Source organism: Tupaia chinensis, unplaced genomic scaffold (assembly GCF_000334495.1).
Source record: "Tupaia chinensis unplaced genomic scaffold, TupChi_1.0 Scaffold148488_1, whole genome shotgun sequence".
Classification (NCBI taxonomy): domain Eukaryota; kingdom Metazoa; phylum Chordata; class Mammalia; order Scandentia; family Tupaiidae; genus Tupaia; species Tupaia belangeri.
The window spans coordinates 750,762-771,530 of NW_006208337.1; the positions used below are offsets into that span (position 1 = coordinate 750,762).

The 20,769-nt window shown below is 41.1% G+C and overlaps 1 protein-coding gene across 5 annotated transcripts in view; it reads right to left on the reverse strand.

The window, feature by feature from the left end:
• The window catches only part of SPIDR (scaffold protein involved in DNA repair), a 532,009-nt gene that overhangs the window by 339,167 nt on the left and 172,073 nt on the right, over nucleotides 1-20,769 (reverse strand). For all 5 annotated transcript variants that reach the window (XM_006170451.2, XM_006170450.3, XM_006170449.3 and 2 more), the window contains 2 exons: nucleotides 17,222-17,475; nucleotides 5,767-5,867 (listed from right to left, as the gene is read on the reverse strand). In XM_006170451.2, coding sequence (XP_006170513.1) covers nucleotides 5,767-5,867; nucleotides 17,222-17,475 — 355 coding nt within the window. The remainder of the gene's footprint in view (nucleotides 1-5,766; nucleotides 5,868-17,221; nucleotides 17,476-20,769) is intronic.

A 20,769-nucleotide genomic window follows, 5' to 3' on the forward strand; every position in this document is an offset into this window, starting at 1 on the left:
TCTTCTGCCGCTAGCTTGTTTGCTGGAGGCTGAATTATCAGTAGAAAGTCTTCATTTCTCGTGTGTCCTGCAATACCTAGTTCTCAGGAGCCATGTGGAACCTCCTTCTGAAGGCGTGGCCTCTTCTCCAGAAATCTATAGCATTTCTATAAACAAACAGCAGGCAGGCTGAGATAGAACTAACTAAAACAAGTAATTCCATTTGTCATAGCCACTAAAAGTATAAGACACTTAGGAATAAATCTAACCAAAGAAGTTAAAGGTCTCTACGAGGAAAACTTTGAGAAACTAAAAAAGAAAGTTAAAATGACACAAAAAAGCAGGACATCCCATATTCCTGGATTGGAAGAATTAATATAATCAAAATGGCAATTCTACTCAAATTAACTTACATATTTAATGTAATCCCCATTAAAGTGCCAGAGACATTCTTCATAGATCTACAAAAGACAATCACCCAGTCTGTCTGGAATCATAAAAGATCTCGTAAAGACAATCACACAATTTGTCTGGAATTATAAAAGACCTCATATTACCACAGCAAACTTGTGCAAGAAGAATGGAGTGGGTAGCATCTCACTCCCTGATGGTAAAAATACTATAAAGCTGTGATAATCAAAACAGCAGTCCCCAAGAAAACTTATAGCAGTTAAAAGAGAGTAATTATGTTTCAATAAGAAGTCAGGTGGAACTCAGAATTAAAGATCTGTAATCTGAACACTTTAAAATCAGAGCTTCCAAGAAGATTCTGATAAAATAGAATTAGGAAAATATAAGCAACTGTGTCTAGAAGAATCACAAATTAGAAAATGGTTATCAGATAAACTGAACAAGACTAATGAGAAGTTAGCAGACGTCAGTGTCAAACTTCTTGTGGTAAAACAACAGTCTTATTACAAGACCAGTCCTAGAGTTACCTCGTGTTGGAAATCTTAATAATAGTTTAGTGTACAACACAAATCTTATTTCAAGAGAAATCTAAATGATTCCTACCTCAATCTCACAGAGTTAAAAAATCAACAAACAGAACCACTTCTTCAAGATGCAGAGAACTAAGAGAAGCTGCTACTGAATTTGCATCTATGTCTTGTAGAGTTTCTCCTTGAAGATCTACTGATGAGTTAAACCTAACACAAGATCTACCTTTTGGAGCATTACAAGAATATGTATAGATCTTGAAGAAAAGTATATGATCTGAAAGATAAAATTTCATTGACTGGACTGTTTACATAACCTTTAATTGTGTTCCATTAAATACATGACAGGTAAAAATCTTTCTCTGACAAGCGCATGTGCCCTAAGGCAAAAACCTAAAAAAAAAAAAAAAAAGACTTTTTTTAAATTAAAAAAAATTTTTAAAGATCTATTAGGGACACTCACTGATATATCTGGTATGGGGACCAGCAGATGGCGTAATGGCTATGTCACCGGACCCCCATGTAGTCGACCACAGTTTGAGTCCTGGACCCGGTGGCTTAAACTCATGCCAGGTGCATGTGCATGCGTGCCCAAGATCCTGAGAGGAGGATGGAGGAGAAGGGATTGTGGCATGGCCATCCCCCCCCGGGGGGTGATTTCTTGCTTTCTGTCTCTGTCTTTCTGGCTAGCACATGTGCCCTATAGCAAAAATCTCTCAAAAAAAAAAAAGAAATATCTGGTATGAACATGCTATTTTGCACAAAACCAAACATGCAGTTACTGTAACATCTACCAATTATAGTGTCAATCGTTAATCTCAGAAAAAAATAAAGCCTGGGAACCAGCAGTTAGCATAATGGCTATGTTGCTGGACTCCCACGTAGTCGACTGCGGTTTGCGTCCCGGACCCAGTGGCTTAAAACACACCGGGCGCGTGTGCGTGCGTGTCCAAGATCCCGAGAGGAGAATGGAAGAGAAGGGATTGTGGCATGACCATCCCCCCTGGGGAGTGATTTCTTGCTTTCTGTCTCTCTGTCTCTCTCTGTCTGTCTGGCGAGTGCACGTGCCCTATAGCAAAAAAAAAAACCTCTCCCCCCAAAAAAAGAAATAATAATAAAGCCTTACGTTTACTCAAAAACAGATATACAAATACTCACAATGCCTTTATTTGTAAAAGCCCAAACCTAGAAACAACTGTCTTTCAGTCAGTGAAAAGTTCTAAATATACTATGGTAAGTCCATACTTGGAAAACATTTACCAATAAAGGGAGAGAACTAGAACTATTGGGATAACCATTGGGATAATCTCCAGGGGGTTATACTGAGTGAAAAAAGTCAGTCCCCCCAAAATTACAGACCGTATTATTCCATATATGTAACACTTTTAGGATGACAAAACTGTGAGAACGGTGCACAGTTTAGTGGTTACTGATGTTGGGAAAGAGGGCAGGAAGAGGCGACTGTGGCTACAAAGGGTAGTGCAAGGAGTCTTGTGAGAGTTGGCGTCCATGCTGTGATGATCACACAAGTCTATACAGTTTTCTTAGTCTGTTCAGGATGCTGTAACAGAATACCATAGACTGGGTGGCTTATAAACAAGACGAGTTTATTTCTCATAGTTCTGGAGTCTGGAATTCCAACATGAAGACGCAGGCAGATCTGGTGTTTGGTGAGGGCCCATGTTCTCACAGATGGCACCTTTGGCCGTGTCTTTATATGGTGGAAGAGCTAGCTAGCTTTTTAGAGTCAGTTATTCAAATGGCACTAATCCCATTCATGAGGGTTCTACTCTAATGACCTAATCATCTAAACCTCATTTCCTAATATTATCACCCTGGCGATTACCTTTCAACATTGAATTTTGAAGGACATAAACATTCAAACCATAGAAGCAAGTGATAAATTTGCATAAAACAAAACACCACACAAATGGTAAAGATCCGAATAAGGTCAGTGGGCAGTATCTTGGATCATTCTCCTGGTTGTTATATCATACTATAGATATGTACATGTTATATTATACTATAAATAATGAAATGTATCATTATTTAGGGAAACTGGGAAAACAGTAGAAGGGATCACTTATCTTATTTCTTAGAATTATGTGTGATTCTTATTAATCTATAATTATCTCAAAATAAAAAGTTAAAATAAAAAAGGTAGAACAATACGTTGTAGACTTCACTCAAACTTTAGAAATTAATATAGAGGCAAAATGTATCTCTCAGCAATGGAGTAATTAAATAGTATTTTCCAAATAAAAACACACGGAGGGTTCAGGTGGTGGCACAGTAGCAGCACAACTGGACCCACATGAATAGGTCCTGGGTTCATGGCCCAGGACTTTGCTGAGCATACTGGATATGTACCACAATCTGGACTGAATGAGACTGGGGGCAGAATATGGCTTTTCTGCTCATGGAAAAAATAAATAAACTTAAAATAAGTAAATAAAAACATTAGGCTTCAATTATCACTTGAAAAACTGCACATTAAAAAAGAGGTTTTAAGTTAAACGACTACAATCCACAGATTAATTTTATAAACTATAATTTCTTGTATCTGAAGGACATAAGTAAGGAAAATCTTACTTGAATTTATTACACAGTATTTTATACCTAGAACAAAACTGTATGTGGTTTTAAAATCCCCACTAGTTGGGGCCAATATATGGTGTAACAGTTACGTTGCTAGACTCCCACATGGTCTAACACTCAAACACAAAAATGTGGAAGAACAAAGACAAATGCTAAGAGATAGTTGGGACAGGATTTTAAAAGAAAGAAATAAGGTAAGAACTGAAAAGTCTACTGAAGGAATGTGTGATAATTGAGTGTTCTCTTTAGTAAAATGTATAACAAGGAGGGGATGGGAGGGGAGGAGGGTGGCTAACTCTAAGAACAAATTCTTAAACTCTACTATGAGCAAAAGCCACCTGAGAGCTTACTAAAATGCAGATTCCTCAAATGCCTGAAGAAAGTCTTTTAATAGAAAGTTTAAAATAGGTGCTCAAGTGTGCCTACCTCAAATGGAGAAAAAGAGCTTTGTTTCAGAGGAGCAGGAGTTTTTTTTCTGAATGTAGAATATGTTCAATATCAAGTAATTTGTGAAGAGACAAGAGTTTTCAGTTACTTGCTTGTGGTAGCAACCTTTCAACTGCATGTTGTACATCCTTAAAAGGGTCTTGAAATCAACTTCATGAGATCAAGATTATGGTCAAAATAAAAGAGAATGCATTATGCTGTATCACATATGCCAGAGTTAGGGTTGTCTGCAAAATGTTTATTTCAGATGTATATATGTGTGTTTGTGAGAATGCCGTGTGTGTCTTGGGAGGTGATGTAAAATAAAGTCTAAAAGTCACTAGGTTACATTTATTAAGCAAAGACTCTAACACAGAATCTTCCAAGTCAGATCTTCAACAGTAAATCTTTCAAAAACTATGAGAAGCAGGAACCAGCAGTTAGCATAATGGCTATGTTGCTGGACTCCCACGTAGTTGACCACGGTTTGCGTCCCGGACCCGGTGGCTTAAAACTCACGCCGGTGCGTGAGCGTGCGTGCCCAAGATCCCGAGAGGAGAATGGAGGAGAAGGGATTGCGACATGGCCATCCCCCCTGGGGGGTGATTTCTCACTTTCTGTCTCTATCTCTGTCTGTCTGGTGAGCACACGAACCCTATAGCGAAAATACCACGAGACCTATAGCGAAAATATCCCACAAAAAAAAAAAAAAAAAAAACCAAAACAAACAAAAACAAAACTATGAGAAGCTATAAGACCTAATAAAAAAGGGACTTATCTCAGAACAATTTCTTAGACCACTAAAACACCTAGAAGAAAAAAGTCGTAACTTTCAGAGTACAAGTCTTGTGCATCCATGATTGAGTTTATCTCTAAGTATTTTATTCCTTTTGATGCTATTGTAAATGAGACTCTTCATAATATCCTTGTCAGATCATTGATTGTTAGTGTACAGAAATCCAGATGATTTTTGCATGCTGATTTTGAATCCTGCAACTGTGCTGAATTTGTTTAGTGGTTCTGACATTTTTTGTGGAGTCTTTAAGATTTTCTAAATACCAGATAAAGTCATTTGCAGAGGTAATTTTGGTTCTTCCTTTCCAATCTGAGTATCTTTTCTTTCTTTCTTTCTTTTTTTTTGACCAAGTGCTCTGGCTATAGAAGCAAGGAGTGGAATGGTGGCTGCTAAAGGCTGGGGAGGTAGGAGAAGGGGAAATGGGAAGTTTTAGTCAAAAGATACAAAGTTTTGATTATACAAAATCTAAGTCCTAGAGATCCACTGTATAGCACAGTGCCTATAATGAACCACACTGTATTATTACATATTTATAATTTTGCTAAGAAGGTAAATGTTAAATGTTCTTATCACAAACAAAAAAATAATATTGGTAAATAAGACAATAAAACGAGGTGCTGGATTCCCACATGGCTGACTTGTGGTTCAAGTCCCAGACCCAGTAGCTTGAAAATCATTCTGTGCATGTGTGCAAGCATGCCCAAAATCCTGAGAGGGATTATAGTGTTACCATTCCCCTAGGAGGTGATTTCTAACTTCTCTTTCTGTCTCGTTCCAGTGAGTGCATGTGCCCTATGACAAAAAAACTAAAAAAAAGAGAACAGAATGAAACTTTTTGAGGTGCTGGATAGAGCATATAGACTGTGATGGAAGTTTCACTGTATATACTTACCTTTAAATTGATCAGGTCATGTATAGCTTTTAGTATGTTAAAAAAAATTAAAGCATTAAAAGTACTTTTAACTGAGGTGTTTTTTTTTTTTTTTTTTTTTTTTAACCTACTGCCTTAGATGTCTGTATGAGTCTTACCTGAAAGTGCCTTTTGGTAAGAAACACACTGATGCCTCCATAAAGAAATGGCAGATTTCTCTCGATTCTGCAGACCATTTAGTCTTTCTGCTAGGCCGCCTCTGTTATACATACATAAAGTTTAGTTAAAAGAAAACTTCAGAGTAATTGAAAGATTCATATTTTATACCCCTCAATCAAGACAAATAGATCAAACATTTGGATTTTTAACTTAAAAAATGCTTTTCTTTATTCATGATAGAGCACGTGTGCGCACATATAAGAGTGCACAAAGTATGAGAGACAGCACATGTGCATGCATGAGAAAGAGAGAGAGGAGCACCCTTCACAGGGCCTGGTCACACCACAATCCCCTACTTCCAGTTCTCTAGCCCACCAGATCTTGGGGACTCACACAAGTGCCCAGTGTGTTTCAGGACAATCAGTCAGCCTGAGGATTCAAAAAGTGGTTACCATGTAGCTTCCAGAACTGTAATCTGGCACCTTACCACCTGTTCACCATGGCTGGTCCTCGACTTATTTTGATATTACATTCTCTCTTTAGAGTTCCAGGCCATATCCTCCTGGGTCAGGTTTTAGCTATTCTTTTTTTTTTTTTTTTTTTTTTTTTTTTTTTTAAGAATTGTTTTCTTGATTCTTAGAAATATAGGCTAATAGTATTGCCTAAGAATATCATATCTTTAGAAATATTTTAATTAAGTATCAGTCTACCTCCTTTTCTATTCTTTTTTTAGTTCACTTATTCATACCATAAAGATGTACTACTCACCTTTTACCTGTTACATGCTGGCATCTAGCACTTTGCTAGGTACCAGAGACACAAAGACATGACATAGGAGGGGGGCTCACAATGGACTCAGCAGATGGAGATAAACAGATACACGTAAAGTGGGTTCAAAGTTCCAGTCAAGAATAACCTTGCCAAACTAGTGATCAGAAGAAAATTCAAATAGGAGCATTTGAGTATAGACTCCTTATTTGGATTCCACAGAAAACTATCAATCACAAAAACACATGGCTATCAACATTATTCAAAAATCAACTTCCATATATGCCAGGAAGACAACTTATAACAATGGACATATAGGTACTTCACAAGAGCCTGTTCCTATCAATGAATTCATATATTTATTTACATATATAAAAGTATACATATTTATAAATCTATAAGATATATAAAAACTAAACACACACACACACACAGACAAGAGACAAAGGAACAGAAAGAGAAAGAAGGGAGTGAGTCAACAGTTACTAAACATCGACAATCGCATGAGAAATCAAAATCAGCTGTTAACATTAAGGCTACATGCTACATAATTTATCAGTCTTACAAGATTGATTATATCGGGAACCAGCAGTTAGCGTAATGGCTATGTCGCAGGACTCCCACGTAGTCGACCGCGGTTCGTGTCCCGGACCCGGTGGCTTAAAACTCACACTGGGCGCGTGTGCGTGCGTGCCCAAGATCCCAAGAGGAGAATGGAGGAGAAGGGATTGCGGCGTGACCATCCCCCCTGGGGGGTGATTTCTCGCTTTCTGTCTCTATGTCTCTGTCTGTCTGGCGAGCGCACGTGCCCTATAGCATAAAACCTCTCCCCCCCCCAAAAAAGATTGATTATATTATCTCATAGTATTCAAATAATATCCCTCTGAAGTAGAAAGAATAGATGTCAATACCCACCTCAGAGATGCTAAAAAATCAATGTTTAGGAAGGGGTTAAGAGATTTTTTCCATCATATAACTAGCCAGATGAAGAACCAAACGTTAAAACCAGACAGCACATGGGACCAGCAGATGGCTTAGGGGTTACGTAGATGGACTCCCATATGGCCAAGTGCATTTCAAGTCCCGGACACAGAGGCCTGAAATTCATGCTGGGAGTGTGTGCATCCATGCCCAGACTCCCAAAAGGAGAATAGAGAAGAGACTGTGGTGCGGCCATTGTCCCTGGGGAGTGATTCCTTGCTTTCTGTCTCTCTGTCCTTCTCTCTCTCTCCAGCGAGCACACCCTGTAGAAAAATCTCTAAAAACAAACAAACAAACAAACAAAAAAACAAATCCCCAAACAGACAGCGCCAGCCCCAGTAGTACCTGGCATCTATTAGGCTTCTAAGAAATGCTTGTTTTGTGTTACTGTTTTTGTTGTGTTACTTTTTTGTTATGGTTTTTACTTGCACCTACACTCTTACCACTATGACTGAAAGATATTATTTTACTATACACACATACATGCTCACAGACACACAAATCACTAACACCAACTGTTTTCCTATAGACACTATTTCTGAATATGTTTGTGTGTACATATAGTATATATAACATCAAATTTAAAAACAAACAACTCTTATACTAAAGAATGTGACAAACTTTTCTCTCTCTCTCTATATATATACACATATAGATATATATGTATACACACACACACACACACCTCTTAACACACAAGCTCTTCTTCATATCATGTTTACATGAAGTAACTCATACTTCCCCTCTGAACAACACTGTGAAGTAGGTACCATCATTACCTTCATTTTATACATGACAAACTGAGGCACTAAGATGTTACTATCTGTCCAACATGCAACATTTAGTGAGTGGTGTAACTAGGTGCATGCCCAGGTAGTCTGGCTCCAGAACCTACATTCTTAGTCTTTATAATATACCTACTATCTCTTAACAAGTACTATTTGTGTTGTTACTGTGAATTTATAAACATTTTACTAAAGAACATTTCAAACATATAGAAAAGTTTCAAGTACTCAAATATCCACCTTCAAAGCATAAGCTGAACTTCTGATCATATAACTAACCTACATCTCCCTCATCAATCTAGTGATCACTTGAATGAAATAATTATTTATTAAAAATTTTGGTATGAATTTCTATAAGACCTACTGTTTTAAATACAACTGTAATACATTACCAACCTAAAAAAAGACTATTATTTTTCAGTATCACCAAATATAACATCAGTATTCCAATTTCCCTTACTATTCTTTTAAAGAAAATATTATTATTGCCCTTAACACATACTTGTATATATTTATGGGGTATGGTGTAATTTTTCAATACAAAAATACAATGTGTTATGATCACATCAGGGTGACTGGCATATTTATCATCTGAAACATTTGCCATTTCTTTGTGTTGGGTACATTCAAAATTCTCTCTTTCAGCTAACCTTAACTATACAATGAATTACTGTTAACCATCATCACTCTACTATACCCATATAACACTAGAATTTGTTTCTCTTACCCATATATAATTTTTTTGGGGGGGGAGGGGAGAGGTTTTTGCTATAGGGCAAGTGCACTTGCCAGAAAGACAGAGAGAGACAGACAGAAAGTGAGAAATCACCCCCCAGGGGGATGGCCATGCCGCAATTCCTTCTCCTCTATTCTTGACTCTTGGGATCTTGGGCAGGCATGCATGCACATGCGCACAGCGTGAGTTTAGGCCACCAGGCCCAGGACTCGAACTGTGGTCGACTACATGGCAGTCCAGGGACATAGCTGTTATGCCACCTGCTGGTCCCTTCATATATAATTTTGTATCCATTAATAAACACCTCCCTATTACTCTCTTCCCCAGGCTTCCTGACCTCTAGTAATCATCATTCCACTCTCTACTTCTGTAGGTCATCCTTTACAAAAAGTACTTATTTAACATGATGGTCATAATATAATAAATGCAAGAAAAGGCAAAAGGCTGTATTCTATGCCAAATGTTAATTTCAAAGTAATAACTTTATAGAGCAAAAGAGAACAAAAGAGAATCTGAAAGTAGCAATGTCTGAGGTCTAGTCTAGAAACTCTTAAGAAAAATGAAGGACGCCAGCTATGGGGGGGGGGCGGTAAGAAAGAGGGTGTTGTTATGCTATGGCTGAGGCAACACAGAAGGCCTGGGGTATGGTCACGGCTCAGCCTAACCAGGATAGGTGCAGTGCACATGCCTTTGGTCCTCACAAACTGGGAGGCTAGGGCAGGAGGGTTATGAAATGGCAAGACCTTACTGAAAAACTCTCTCTCTCTCTCTCTCTGGAATAAGGAAAAAAAACATGTAGGAACCATAGAATGAAAAATAAGAGCAAAAGTAAACTATGAGCACAGAAGTTCTGTGTACATGGAACTATCCAGAGTCCTCAGATAAAATCTGTGTCTCTAGTTGAGTTTAGAGCATTAGAGATCATGCTGAGAATAACTGCAGGAAATTCTACTTGGATGAGCTCGATCTTTAGAAACACCATGTCCTGGGAACCAGCAGTTAGCGTAATGGCTATGTCGCTGGACTCCCATGTAGTCGACCACAGTTTGCGTCCCGGGCCCAGTGGCTTAAAATTCACGCTGGGCGCATGTGCATGCATGCCCAAGATCCCGAGAGGAGAAGGGATTGTGGCGTGACCATCCCCCCTGGGGGGTGATTTCTCGCTTTCTGTCTCTATGTCTCTCTCTCTGTCTGTCTGGCAAGCGCACGCACCCTATAACGAAAAAACCTCTCCAAAAATAAAAGAAACACCATGTCCTCTCATCAACAACCCTACTTCTGATCAAAAAAAAAAAGAAAAAATTTATATAAATAAAAAAATATATATAATGAATTCACCGAGCAGGTTAAGATACCCTACTTATCTCTTTCATAAAATTAACAGACTGGTGGGGTTAGCAGGTAGTGTAGTGGTTAAGGTGCTGAACTCCCACATGGCTGATCTGGGTTTGAGTCCTGACTTCAACAGTTGAAAATCATGCTAGGCACGTGTGTGTACATGCCCAAAATCCCAAGAGGAGAAGGGACTGTGGCATGGCAACCCCCCTGGGGATGATTTCTCACTTTTCTTCTCTCTGTCTCTATCACTCTCTCTTTGGTGAGCATACACCCTATGGCAAAAATCTAAAAACCAAAAACAATAGACTGGTAATATACCTGAAATGATTACTGGCATCAATTCAGTACTGCTAAATATTTCTATAAGACCAACATAAATCAGTGAAAAAGAATAAAGATTCAAAAATATTATAAGTTATTTCTTGTTAAACCACTCAATAAAATATATTAATAAGCAGCTGCCCTGCCTACAGGGTGGCCCTACTACCTTCCTTTCAGGTAATAGCTCTCCCCTTCCTCTCTAAGGAAGGAATGAAACTGTTTACCCATCTCCCCTCAAAAGGCTGTTCCACATATGGAATAGTCTGCTTACTATACTTTCTTAATGAACTTGCTTTCACATTCAAAAATAATATTAATAATGATAAAATATACAAGTAGGTAAAAAATAATTTAAATTAATATAATACAATATTTTCAAAATGTGCTTTCTGCAAGATATAAGACACTATATATAAATAACTTGATTATGAGACTGGGAGATATGACATTATTACTATAATGTAAGTAAATATCTAAACAATTAACACTAGGTTTTATTAGCCATGCCTCAAGCAGTGCCATGAACCAAATAAAAAAAAAAAGAAAAAGAAAAAAGAAAAAAGCAAGCTTGAGTCTGAGAAACATTTCCATGGAGCAAACCAGAATGCATGGGTCAGTGCCCTCCAGTCTTGCAATACCAACCACTGGCTCTCTGATGCTCGCTGGCCCTTAGCAGGGAGAAAAGCCTTCAGTCATCACTCTGCTTAAGCCGGACCGTAAGACGCTACTCCTTGCACTGTTTCCTGTAGCATTGCTTCCTTGCTCAGGTCCCTGTGGTCTTTCTGTGACAAAAGCTGGCGATCTTTTACTTTGAGCTTTAACAGGTGTCTATACTCTCAGCACTTTGATAATAAGTCCACATCAACAAGTCAAATATTTAATTTGAAACTGCTTTTCACTCATTATTAAATGAGATAAGAAATCTTCTTACCTCTCTAAAGGTGTGACTCTCTAGTACCTTCACCACAAAACAGAGTATGAGCCAAAATATGCTCCCTTTCCCTCAGCTTCAGGAAGAGGTCCCCAACCTGCTTCCCATCACCATGGAGACAGACAGTTCAATGAGACACAAAGTTTCTGTCTGAATGCCTGGGACTAACAGCCTTGTTTGTATTATTTTACTATGGTGACTTTAAAATGGTGACTACAAACAGACTTACTTAGATTGTCTGAGAAATCACAAAAAGAAAACAATTATTGCTTTGGTCCCTTCTAGGAATGTTCTCTTCACCTTGTTCTCAGGAAGACTCCCTGACCAAGGCCTCAGACAGAGCTGTTATGCCTCCCTTCCCTCTCCCAAGGAGCCAAGAAGGTCAGGAAGGAAGGTCTGGCTCTCCACTGCAGCTTCCAGACCACTTGCTCTCCTTGCACCCCAGCTGCAGGGAACCCAAAGCACTGTTCCCATTACTTCCAGAGGGCTTATCTTATGGCTCCTGGTCACCATTCCTATGGACTTCAGGGTCTACCAGGCTTCTTATGGCTCCTGCTCCCCGAACTCCCCTCTTCCAAGACTGTGTCCTCCACTCACCGTGGCCACTACCGCTTGTTCTCTAAGTCATGAAGTTATAAATTGCTTCTCTCCATTATCGCAGTTCTAAGCACCCTTCATCCTTCGGGTTCCAGTTCACCACTCAAGCAGCTTAACTCCTTAAGTGTTTGACCAACCTCTCCCCAAGCCACAGCCATGGCCCTGTGATCTCACGTAAGCCATGTCCATTCCACTCTCACCTTGCCTAGTTCAGATTTTATGGGCATTATGGCACTTGCTCTCTCAGAACTTGTATTAATGTCATCAAACTACCACTGGACATCCCACACCAGATTGGCCTGCTCCACACTTATAGAAAGCACAGAATCTGCACTGGCTGGTGGGATTCAAACTCAGTTCATGACAGCTACTACCGACACAACCTTATCCTGACAGATACCATCATGTATTTCCCCAGTCCTTTCATCCCCGTTACATGACTGAGTTGCACACTCTCTCCTCAAAGTGCCACTGCTCCCTCCTCACCCTCCTGATAATAAGCTAATGAAGGAACTTGCTATTGTCAGCTGACATACCTGTTGGTAGATGCACAGACTCCACCCTCCTCTCCACTGGTGGGCTGTCTGAGTCCCTGACTAGATTCACCCTGCACTTGCAGATTCCACCTTCCCTTATCTAGATGGGCTGTCTCAGCCCCTGACCAGGTTTACCCTGCACCTGCATAAACCTCACCCTCCCTCGACCATGGTGGGCTATCTCAGTCCCTGACCAGATTCACCCTGCACCTGCAGACTCGGCTCTTCCCTGGAGGAGTCCGACCCGGTGGGGCCCCAGGATCTGTCTGAGCACCCCCCACCTTCCGGTCGGTTCAGTACACTGGCAAGGCTGCTACTGTGGCCCCCCCGACCTAGGATTTTGCTCCAGAAACTGTGGCAGCCTTGCTGGGAAGCGACCCCCCTCTGACTCCCCAATATACTACTATAAAAGAATTACATAGCTCTCTTATACATCCTGAGTGTATGATAAAATCTTCCAGGAAGTCCCCGACCCTCCCCTTTGCTCTGATCACTTACTATTAATTACAATGCTTTATCTCCATGGTCACAATAGAGGGTGGGCTTAAGTTCTTTCTAGGCAGAAATAATCTTGACCTTTGGAAGGCCCTTCAAAATACATTTAAGGTAAACTTAATCCTTTCTTTACGTAAAATAGGATAGATTTTCTTTTCTCAGCACCATTCCCAGTAATCACAAGATGGCTGCTGCACCGCATCAGCTGATAATCATCTCTGCTTACCGGAACCGCTTTCCCGAAACTGCATTCCATGGAGACCCACCTACAATTGCGGAACTACACTAGACCCACCCTTAATCCAACCCTGAATAGAATCTATGTTCCCTATTCTTAAAACTTTATGAGCTGATAATTGAAACACGTAGTCCCTCTCCCTTTACTTGCATGTAACACGTTTTCAATAAAAACGCATGATGATTCCTAGCAATTGTCACTCCTCAGAGAGTGATCTCTGAGGGGTGTCCGGCAAAGGACGTGCATAAAAAGGCATCGAGGCCTCTGTCTTCTGTTCACCTTCGCCGCCTCCGTCAAGATAACCCACCCACGCAGAGGCTGGACCCCGGCACTTCCCGACAATGGATGGACTGTCTGAGCCCATCACCAGGTTCACTCTGCACCTGCATAGATTTTCTGCCATCCCTTGTCCACAGTGGGCCGTCTCAGCCCCTGACTAGGTTTGCCCTGCACCTACACAGACTCTGCCTGTCCCCTGTCTATAAAAGGGCTGGGCCCCAACCAGTTTCACTCTGTGCTTGCATAGACTCTGCCCTCCCCTGTCCATGGGTGAGCTGTCTCAGCCTCTGCGTAGGTTCATCCTACAGCTGCATAGACCTGGGTTTCCCTTTTGTCTCTGGATAGATACTCAGTTCCAGATTAGGCCACCAACATCTGTGAAATCCTTTTGCCATACCAGAGAGAAATTCCCTTTTTCCTTTCTCTCCCCTTTCTCCTGGACCTTTTCCATCAACATACAATTTGAGAACCTTGATACTCCCATTCTCTTCCAACTAACACCCCATTGATCTGCTCTCCTTAGCAAACCCCCAGAGTTCTATCCGAGTTATCTTTAGTTTCTCTCTTGAACCTATAGCAGCCAGCTTTGCACAACTGCTTCATTAACTGGCCCTCATCCTTCCCTCCACAGTGACCCCTGGGGTCAGCCCAATAGCACCCTGCACAGTGAGGGTGCTGCTCTCTCTCCTTTTCACTAGCCCCTAGACACCATGCTGCCCTCACTTTTGTTCTCAGCAGCCTCTTTCTCTGCATCAACTTCTGCAGATGTCCAGGCTCAGGCCTGGCACAGACTCACCTCTTGAGCCACAGATCCCTGCACCTGAGCCAGCTCGAGGCCTAGAGCCATCTGGACACTGAAGCCCATAGCTGATATCCCCTGCATCAGGCCTGCCTGTCAGACACAGGCCTGTATACCCCTCGGATGCACAATATCTAACTGAAAACTGTCAAAACTTTCGTGATGTTCACACCAGAGAAACAAAAGGACACCTCATGCTGCCTATATCCCTCCTGTCACGGTGGGAATGGCAGGGCCTCTTTCCAGCCACTTGGTGCATCACCTTCACAGGGGCTTCTCCGAGTCCTCTGGGCCACTCTCCAGCCCCTTTTTCTGCCTTTTCTCCATGTAGTGCATCTTTTTCTGACACAGTGTCTGCTTTGGTTCCTTACCACCCTTCCTGCTACACAGGCAGGGCTTGGCTCACCTCTGCCCACTGCCATGGATCCCCCACGGAAAGCAGTGTTTGGTGCACAGTAAGTAAAGGGTGAGGACTTTAACTGTATGGCATCATCTTCATCAATGAGCACAGCCTAATCTTTATGGGCTTCCTTCTCTACTCCCTAGAGACCATTACCATCTCTCACCATTCTCTTTTGAGGCCACTTCTACATTTTGGGTGTCAGGACTTATGTCTTATTTTATGAAAAAAATACATGGTGAACAGGCCTGGACTGACTTACCATGCTGTGCTATCACTAGATTGGCCCCATCTATGTGCAAAGTGGGTCTCTCCTCCCCTACTTCCCCTCTGAACACCGACAGAGCCATGAGCTCCATCTCTCGGTCTTTTCTGGATGCTCTCCTTTGTCTATTTGTCTACTGTCTGCAAATTCCCCAGATGTTGGGTCCCATCAGGCCATGAACAAGCATCTAAATGCAGGGACAGCCCCACTCCTGGTACTTGGTACTCCTTTAACATAGCCTCTGCCCTGGGCAGTCCTCGGTGCATGCTGTAGGCCCTCTCCTGACTGGAGATATCAGCATGGATCCTCAAGCTATACCCTGAGACCACACCAGCACTTCATACTGAAACGTCTTTTCCTAGAAACTCTCCCTTACTTTTGCTTTTGTGGGCTTGCTTCTCACGGGTTTTCTCACTTTCGGGCTTTTGTCTGACATTGTTTTATTCTTATTTAGAAAACAAGCCCAACCACTATGATGTAGCAATAACACAAGTGCCCTACAAGACTGGAAGCCACATGGGGACTGTGGGTTTGGATCCTCAGTGTTAGCCTGAAAACATACCGGACATGTGTTTAAGTACTCCAGGATCCTACATCCCTAGGGGGCCGGAAAGGGGACCACAGCGTAACAAGATCCTATGGAGGGTGCCTCTTTCTCTCATTTTCTCTCACTCTTGCATGTATGTACACACTCTATCATAAACAAAGAAAAAGTAAAACATAGAGACTTCCTATTACATAGGGTTGGGACAAGCCTCCTTCCTGGTCTGTGTGATCAGCCCAGCTTACACCACAGTGGCAGGGCCACTCCTTCCCTGCAGCTGTCTCTGGATACCAGCTGTGTCCTGCCCATGAGATGCATACCCTTCTGCATTTCTGGGCATTTGCGAGTGTTGCTCCAGCTCCTCTGTCTTGCCGTAGTCATAAAAGTGACATGGCACAGTCTATGTTTATTTCTATTTTCCTCTTGGAATTCTACATTTCTCAAGGACAGAAAACAGTGATTTACTCATCTCTCCTAAGTACTGGGACAATACCATTTGAGAAGCCACACAGTGAATCTCCATTAAGGAAAGCAGTCACATCAGCTAATCATGGCTGAATCTGTGATTACACAACTTAGGCGAACAATCTACACATCTCTGGAACATAGGACTTCAACTTTTATCAGAATTACAATTCTAGTCTGCCACTCTACCAGCCTAGAAAACAAGTATTTTAGATTTTATTTTTTAAAATTTTGCTAGAGGGCACATACACTCACCAGAGAGACAGAAAGACAGAATCAGAGGGAGAGGCAGAAAGCATCCTCCAGTGGGGTGTGGTCACATTGCAATGCCTTCTCCTCATTTCTTCACTCTATCAAGATTTTGGGCACACATGTACAAGAGCCCAAAATGTCTTTTGAACCATGAGGTTGGTTATATGGGACCTCGTTTGTTTAACCACAAGGACCAAGGACTAGCCTGACATTTGATTTTTTAAATAAATAATTACTTATCTAATTTAATTAATTAATTTTTAATTTGACCACACAGAGAGAGGGCAAGTGAGAAAGCAAACTGCTGTGTTCAGGACTTAAACCGTGGTCAGCCATGTGGGAGTCCAGCACTTTAACCACAACACTACCTGCTGGCCCCGACATTTGAATTTTTCAAAGAAAGGAAAAAACTGGGCCAGCTCATGACATGAACTGGCTGGATCCCACATGGCCAACCATGAGGTTTGAATAACAAACCCAATGGCTCAAAAAGCACACCAGGCATTTGTGTGTCTGTGTGTGTGTGTGTGTGCCCAAAATTCCAAGAGAAGGGAGAGATGGAGGAGAAAGGACTGCAGCATAGCCATGTCCCATACTGGGGGCTTTCTCACTTCTCCTCTCCTCTAGACAAGTACACAACCTCTGGCAAAATTCAGAAAGAAGAAAGGAAGGAGGAAGGAAGGGGAAAACTGAAAAACAAGTATTTTACAAGGTGCAATTTTACCTTAAAAATTTCTTTTTCTTCCCTGAACTTTCTGGAGTCCTGAGAAACTTCGCTGTCTGTTTCTGGGGTGTACACAAGTTGGTCTCAGTCGATTTTACCTTTGGGTCTGTCATTCTCTCCACGACCTGTAGTGAATCTGATCTAACATCCACATAGTATTTATGAGGGGATTCTGAATCAATAAACAGCACATTCTCTGGGTCCTCTTCTTTTTCACTATTTGATGAATACTCCAAAATTTCTGCACAACTTGGCTGAAAAAAGTTAAGAGAAACACAATTAAATAAAGAAATTTATTTATTCCAAGTCCACATTTACATGTCTATTCTGTTATGATTATATTCTTTAAAACACCTTTTAAAAAAGTATATTTATTTCTTCTATGAGTGAGAGAGACAGAAGTATACAGAACCTCCAGGAGGGTCTTGACACTGTAATCAACTCATGCCTCAGACAGTCCCATATCTCAGCACTCATGTGCCCAGCATACTCAGGGACACTACAGGACAGCTTCACAGAGCATCATGTTTACCACTGTGCCACAGTTAGGCTCTGCTTTTTTGTTTTGTTCTGTTTTAAGATTTAGTATGTGTTCTTCCCATGAGCAAGAGAGACAGACAGATAGGGAGTGTGTGTAAGAGAGACAACATTTACACCAGGATCTTGACATTCCCTAGCCAGCCCCAAATCATGGGCACACATGGGCCTGGCCTCAGGAAGGTCTGTGGACATAGCTAGGAACCTTCTTGGGTAGAACTGCCTCACAGAGCACTGTGTTTCCCCACTGTGTCACTGTTAGCCCCACAAAATAGTCTGTTAAATACAGTATCTGTAGCTTAAGCTTCTGTTTTAGCACAATGTCCAAAAGTATTCAAGAAAAAGGTAGAGAGGTTAAATCAGTGGTAAATCAGAGATTAATTCACAGAACCCAGCAAAATCAGTACTAATATTTCTTTTTCTTGGAGAGGTTTTTGCTATAGGGCGCATGCACTCGCCAGAAAGACAGAGACAGAGAGACAGAAAGCGAGAAATCATACCCCACGGGGGATGACCACGCCACAATCCCTTCTCCTCCATTCTCCTCTCGGGATCTTGGGCACGCATGTATACTTGCCCAGTGTGAGTTTAAGCCACCGGGTCCAGGACTCGAACTGCGGTTGACTACGTGGGAGTCCAGTGACATAGCCATTGTGCCAACTACTGGTCCCCAGTACAAATACTTCAATGTCCTTTCAACAAACTAAAAGACAAGTGTCACACATATAGATAAACTCCAAAACCAAAAATAACACCAAACTGAAACACTGACACTAATTATAACCTGACACCAATCAGAAAAAAAACTCCCTGGATTTTGAAATTTAACATGAGATTAGATAATACTGACTCTGTTATAAACCAAATACAGAGCAAACTGCCTCTCTAGGAGTAAACTATTTATCAAATGAGTCTCTAAAGGGGAAAAAAGAAGAACCTGACTTTTCCAGCATAATTCCAACACAGTATTTCTGAGGCCAACGTGAAAGTGCCAACATCAACAGAAACTATTTAAGAACATGAGTCACTGTCTTTTTTCCTTAACATCTCCTAAAATGTTTCTTTTCTTCTCCTCCTCAAATTTCTAAACTTCGAAAAATAAGAATTTTTTGAAAATTGGATTATAAACCAGGAATTCACATTACATGGTCAATCTTGGAGAGAAGATTCAAACCTCTTTCTTTGCCCAGACACATGCTGAAATGTCCAAGTGTGACAGGGTTCCATCTTCCCATTACGGGTTTCGTAGGTTAGTCGCTTGTGTTCTAGTGTCAGCAACAATCTATCCTTTAATATTCTCATTTTCCAGTCTATCAGCAGCCCCCATGTCATTGTTTGTACAATAAATGAAAAAAATCTGAAGTAAATAAAGTCATGAAATGAACGAAGAGTTCTCCCACCTTTTAAAGATTTCTAAACCCCTGCAGGCACCTGCTAGCCTGATGACAGGCACTGGGCTGTTGTGTTCTTTTTTTTTTTCTCCCTACAAGACACTTTGAGTAAGTATTAGAAATGAGTCACAGAAAGAACCAGAGCAGTTTAGACTGAAAATGAAGCTCCTTGACAATAAAAACTATTATACATTTGAGAACTCCATATTCAAATCATCACATCCTTTTATTACATAATGTCTTTTTTTTTTTTTAGTACTCTGAAGTTTTGGCTTTATCCTACAGCAGGTTCTTTCAACTTCCTACTATGCCATCTGGGGCTGGCCAAGGCAGCAGATGTCCTCTGCACTGCAGGGTGTTAAGCAGCATGTCCGGCCAGCACCCTGCTGGATGATAGCCCCTGACCCACTAGTCAAGGAAATCAAAAATGCCTCCATATATTGCGAAGTGTGCCCTGGAGCACATCATCACTCCCAGTTGAAAGACAATGCCCTAAAAATATGTCAACAAAAAAGCAACTACAACGGCCTATATGGAACCTGCATGCACATTCATGAAGAGGATTCATGCTGATCTGTGGGTATTGGGTAGGCCAGACCCAAACAAGTTATAGAGCATCATGGTAGAAATACTGTATCAGAAGTGTTTCTTGGGTTCCAAGGAGAACATGTAAGAAAAGCCACAAGGACAAGAGGAGCAAAAAGAAAAGATACAAGTGTCAGAAAAGGTTTACTTCTAGGGATCTGCTACCCCAAGCAGAAAAGTAAGAGAAGTTCCATTACAAAGAGAGGGGAGGAAGTACAGGGAAAAAGAATAGGAGGATCCAACAATGCAAAGGTTCCTGTGTTTTCAGAGGAGAGTCCTGTAACCAGGAGACCAGAATGTGACCAGAGAGGAACAGTCTCTATCCGCCAAACACATATGCGCTATACCAAGAACCTCTTTTAAAAAAGCAGCTTTGTTTTTCTTGAAGACAGAGCCCCATGGATTCTGCAAAATAGTCATTTTGGGAAAACAGAAATCAAGACTTCCCACTGATAATCAAGCCTCCAGTACCCAAAATTCGCATGGAGAGGCAAAGGGAACAGGCTTTCTTGAAGACAGAGCCTCATGGATTCTGCAAAATAGCCATTTTGGGAAAACAGAAATCAAGACTTCCCACTGATAATCCAGCCTCCAGCACCCAAAACTCGCATGGTAGGAAGACCCCTTCCCGGCCTTCTGTCTCTGTACCTGTCTTTGTCTCTCTCTACCTCTGTCTCAGTTTCTGTCTCCTCTCTCTCTCTCTTTTTTTTTTTAATTTTTGCTTTTTAGAATTTCGCGCGCCGTGCTGTTTTCCAATTTTTTTTTTACTGAAATTTTTTTAAATATTAATTTTTTTATTGAAAAGTTTTTATCTTCGTTTCTTCTTGTCTTTTTCTGTTTCTTTTTTTTCTTTTTTTTGCTGTTGTTGCTGTTGTTTCTCTTTCTGTTTCCTTTTCTGCACGCTCCTCAACGCTCACATTGAACTCCCAAGTTTTGAAGAAACTGACCATTAAATGTGTGTGTCAACTGTGTTTGCTAGGAGGGTATTTGGATTGATTAGGGTCTTTGGTGATTCAATAAAATGTGGGGGGAAAA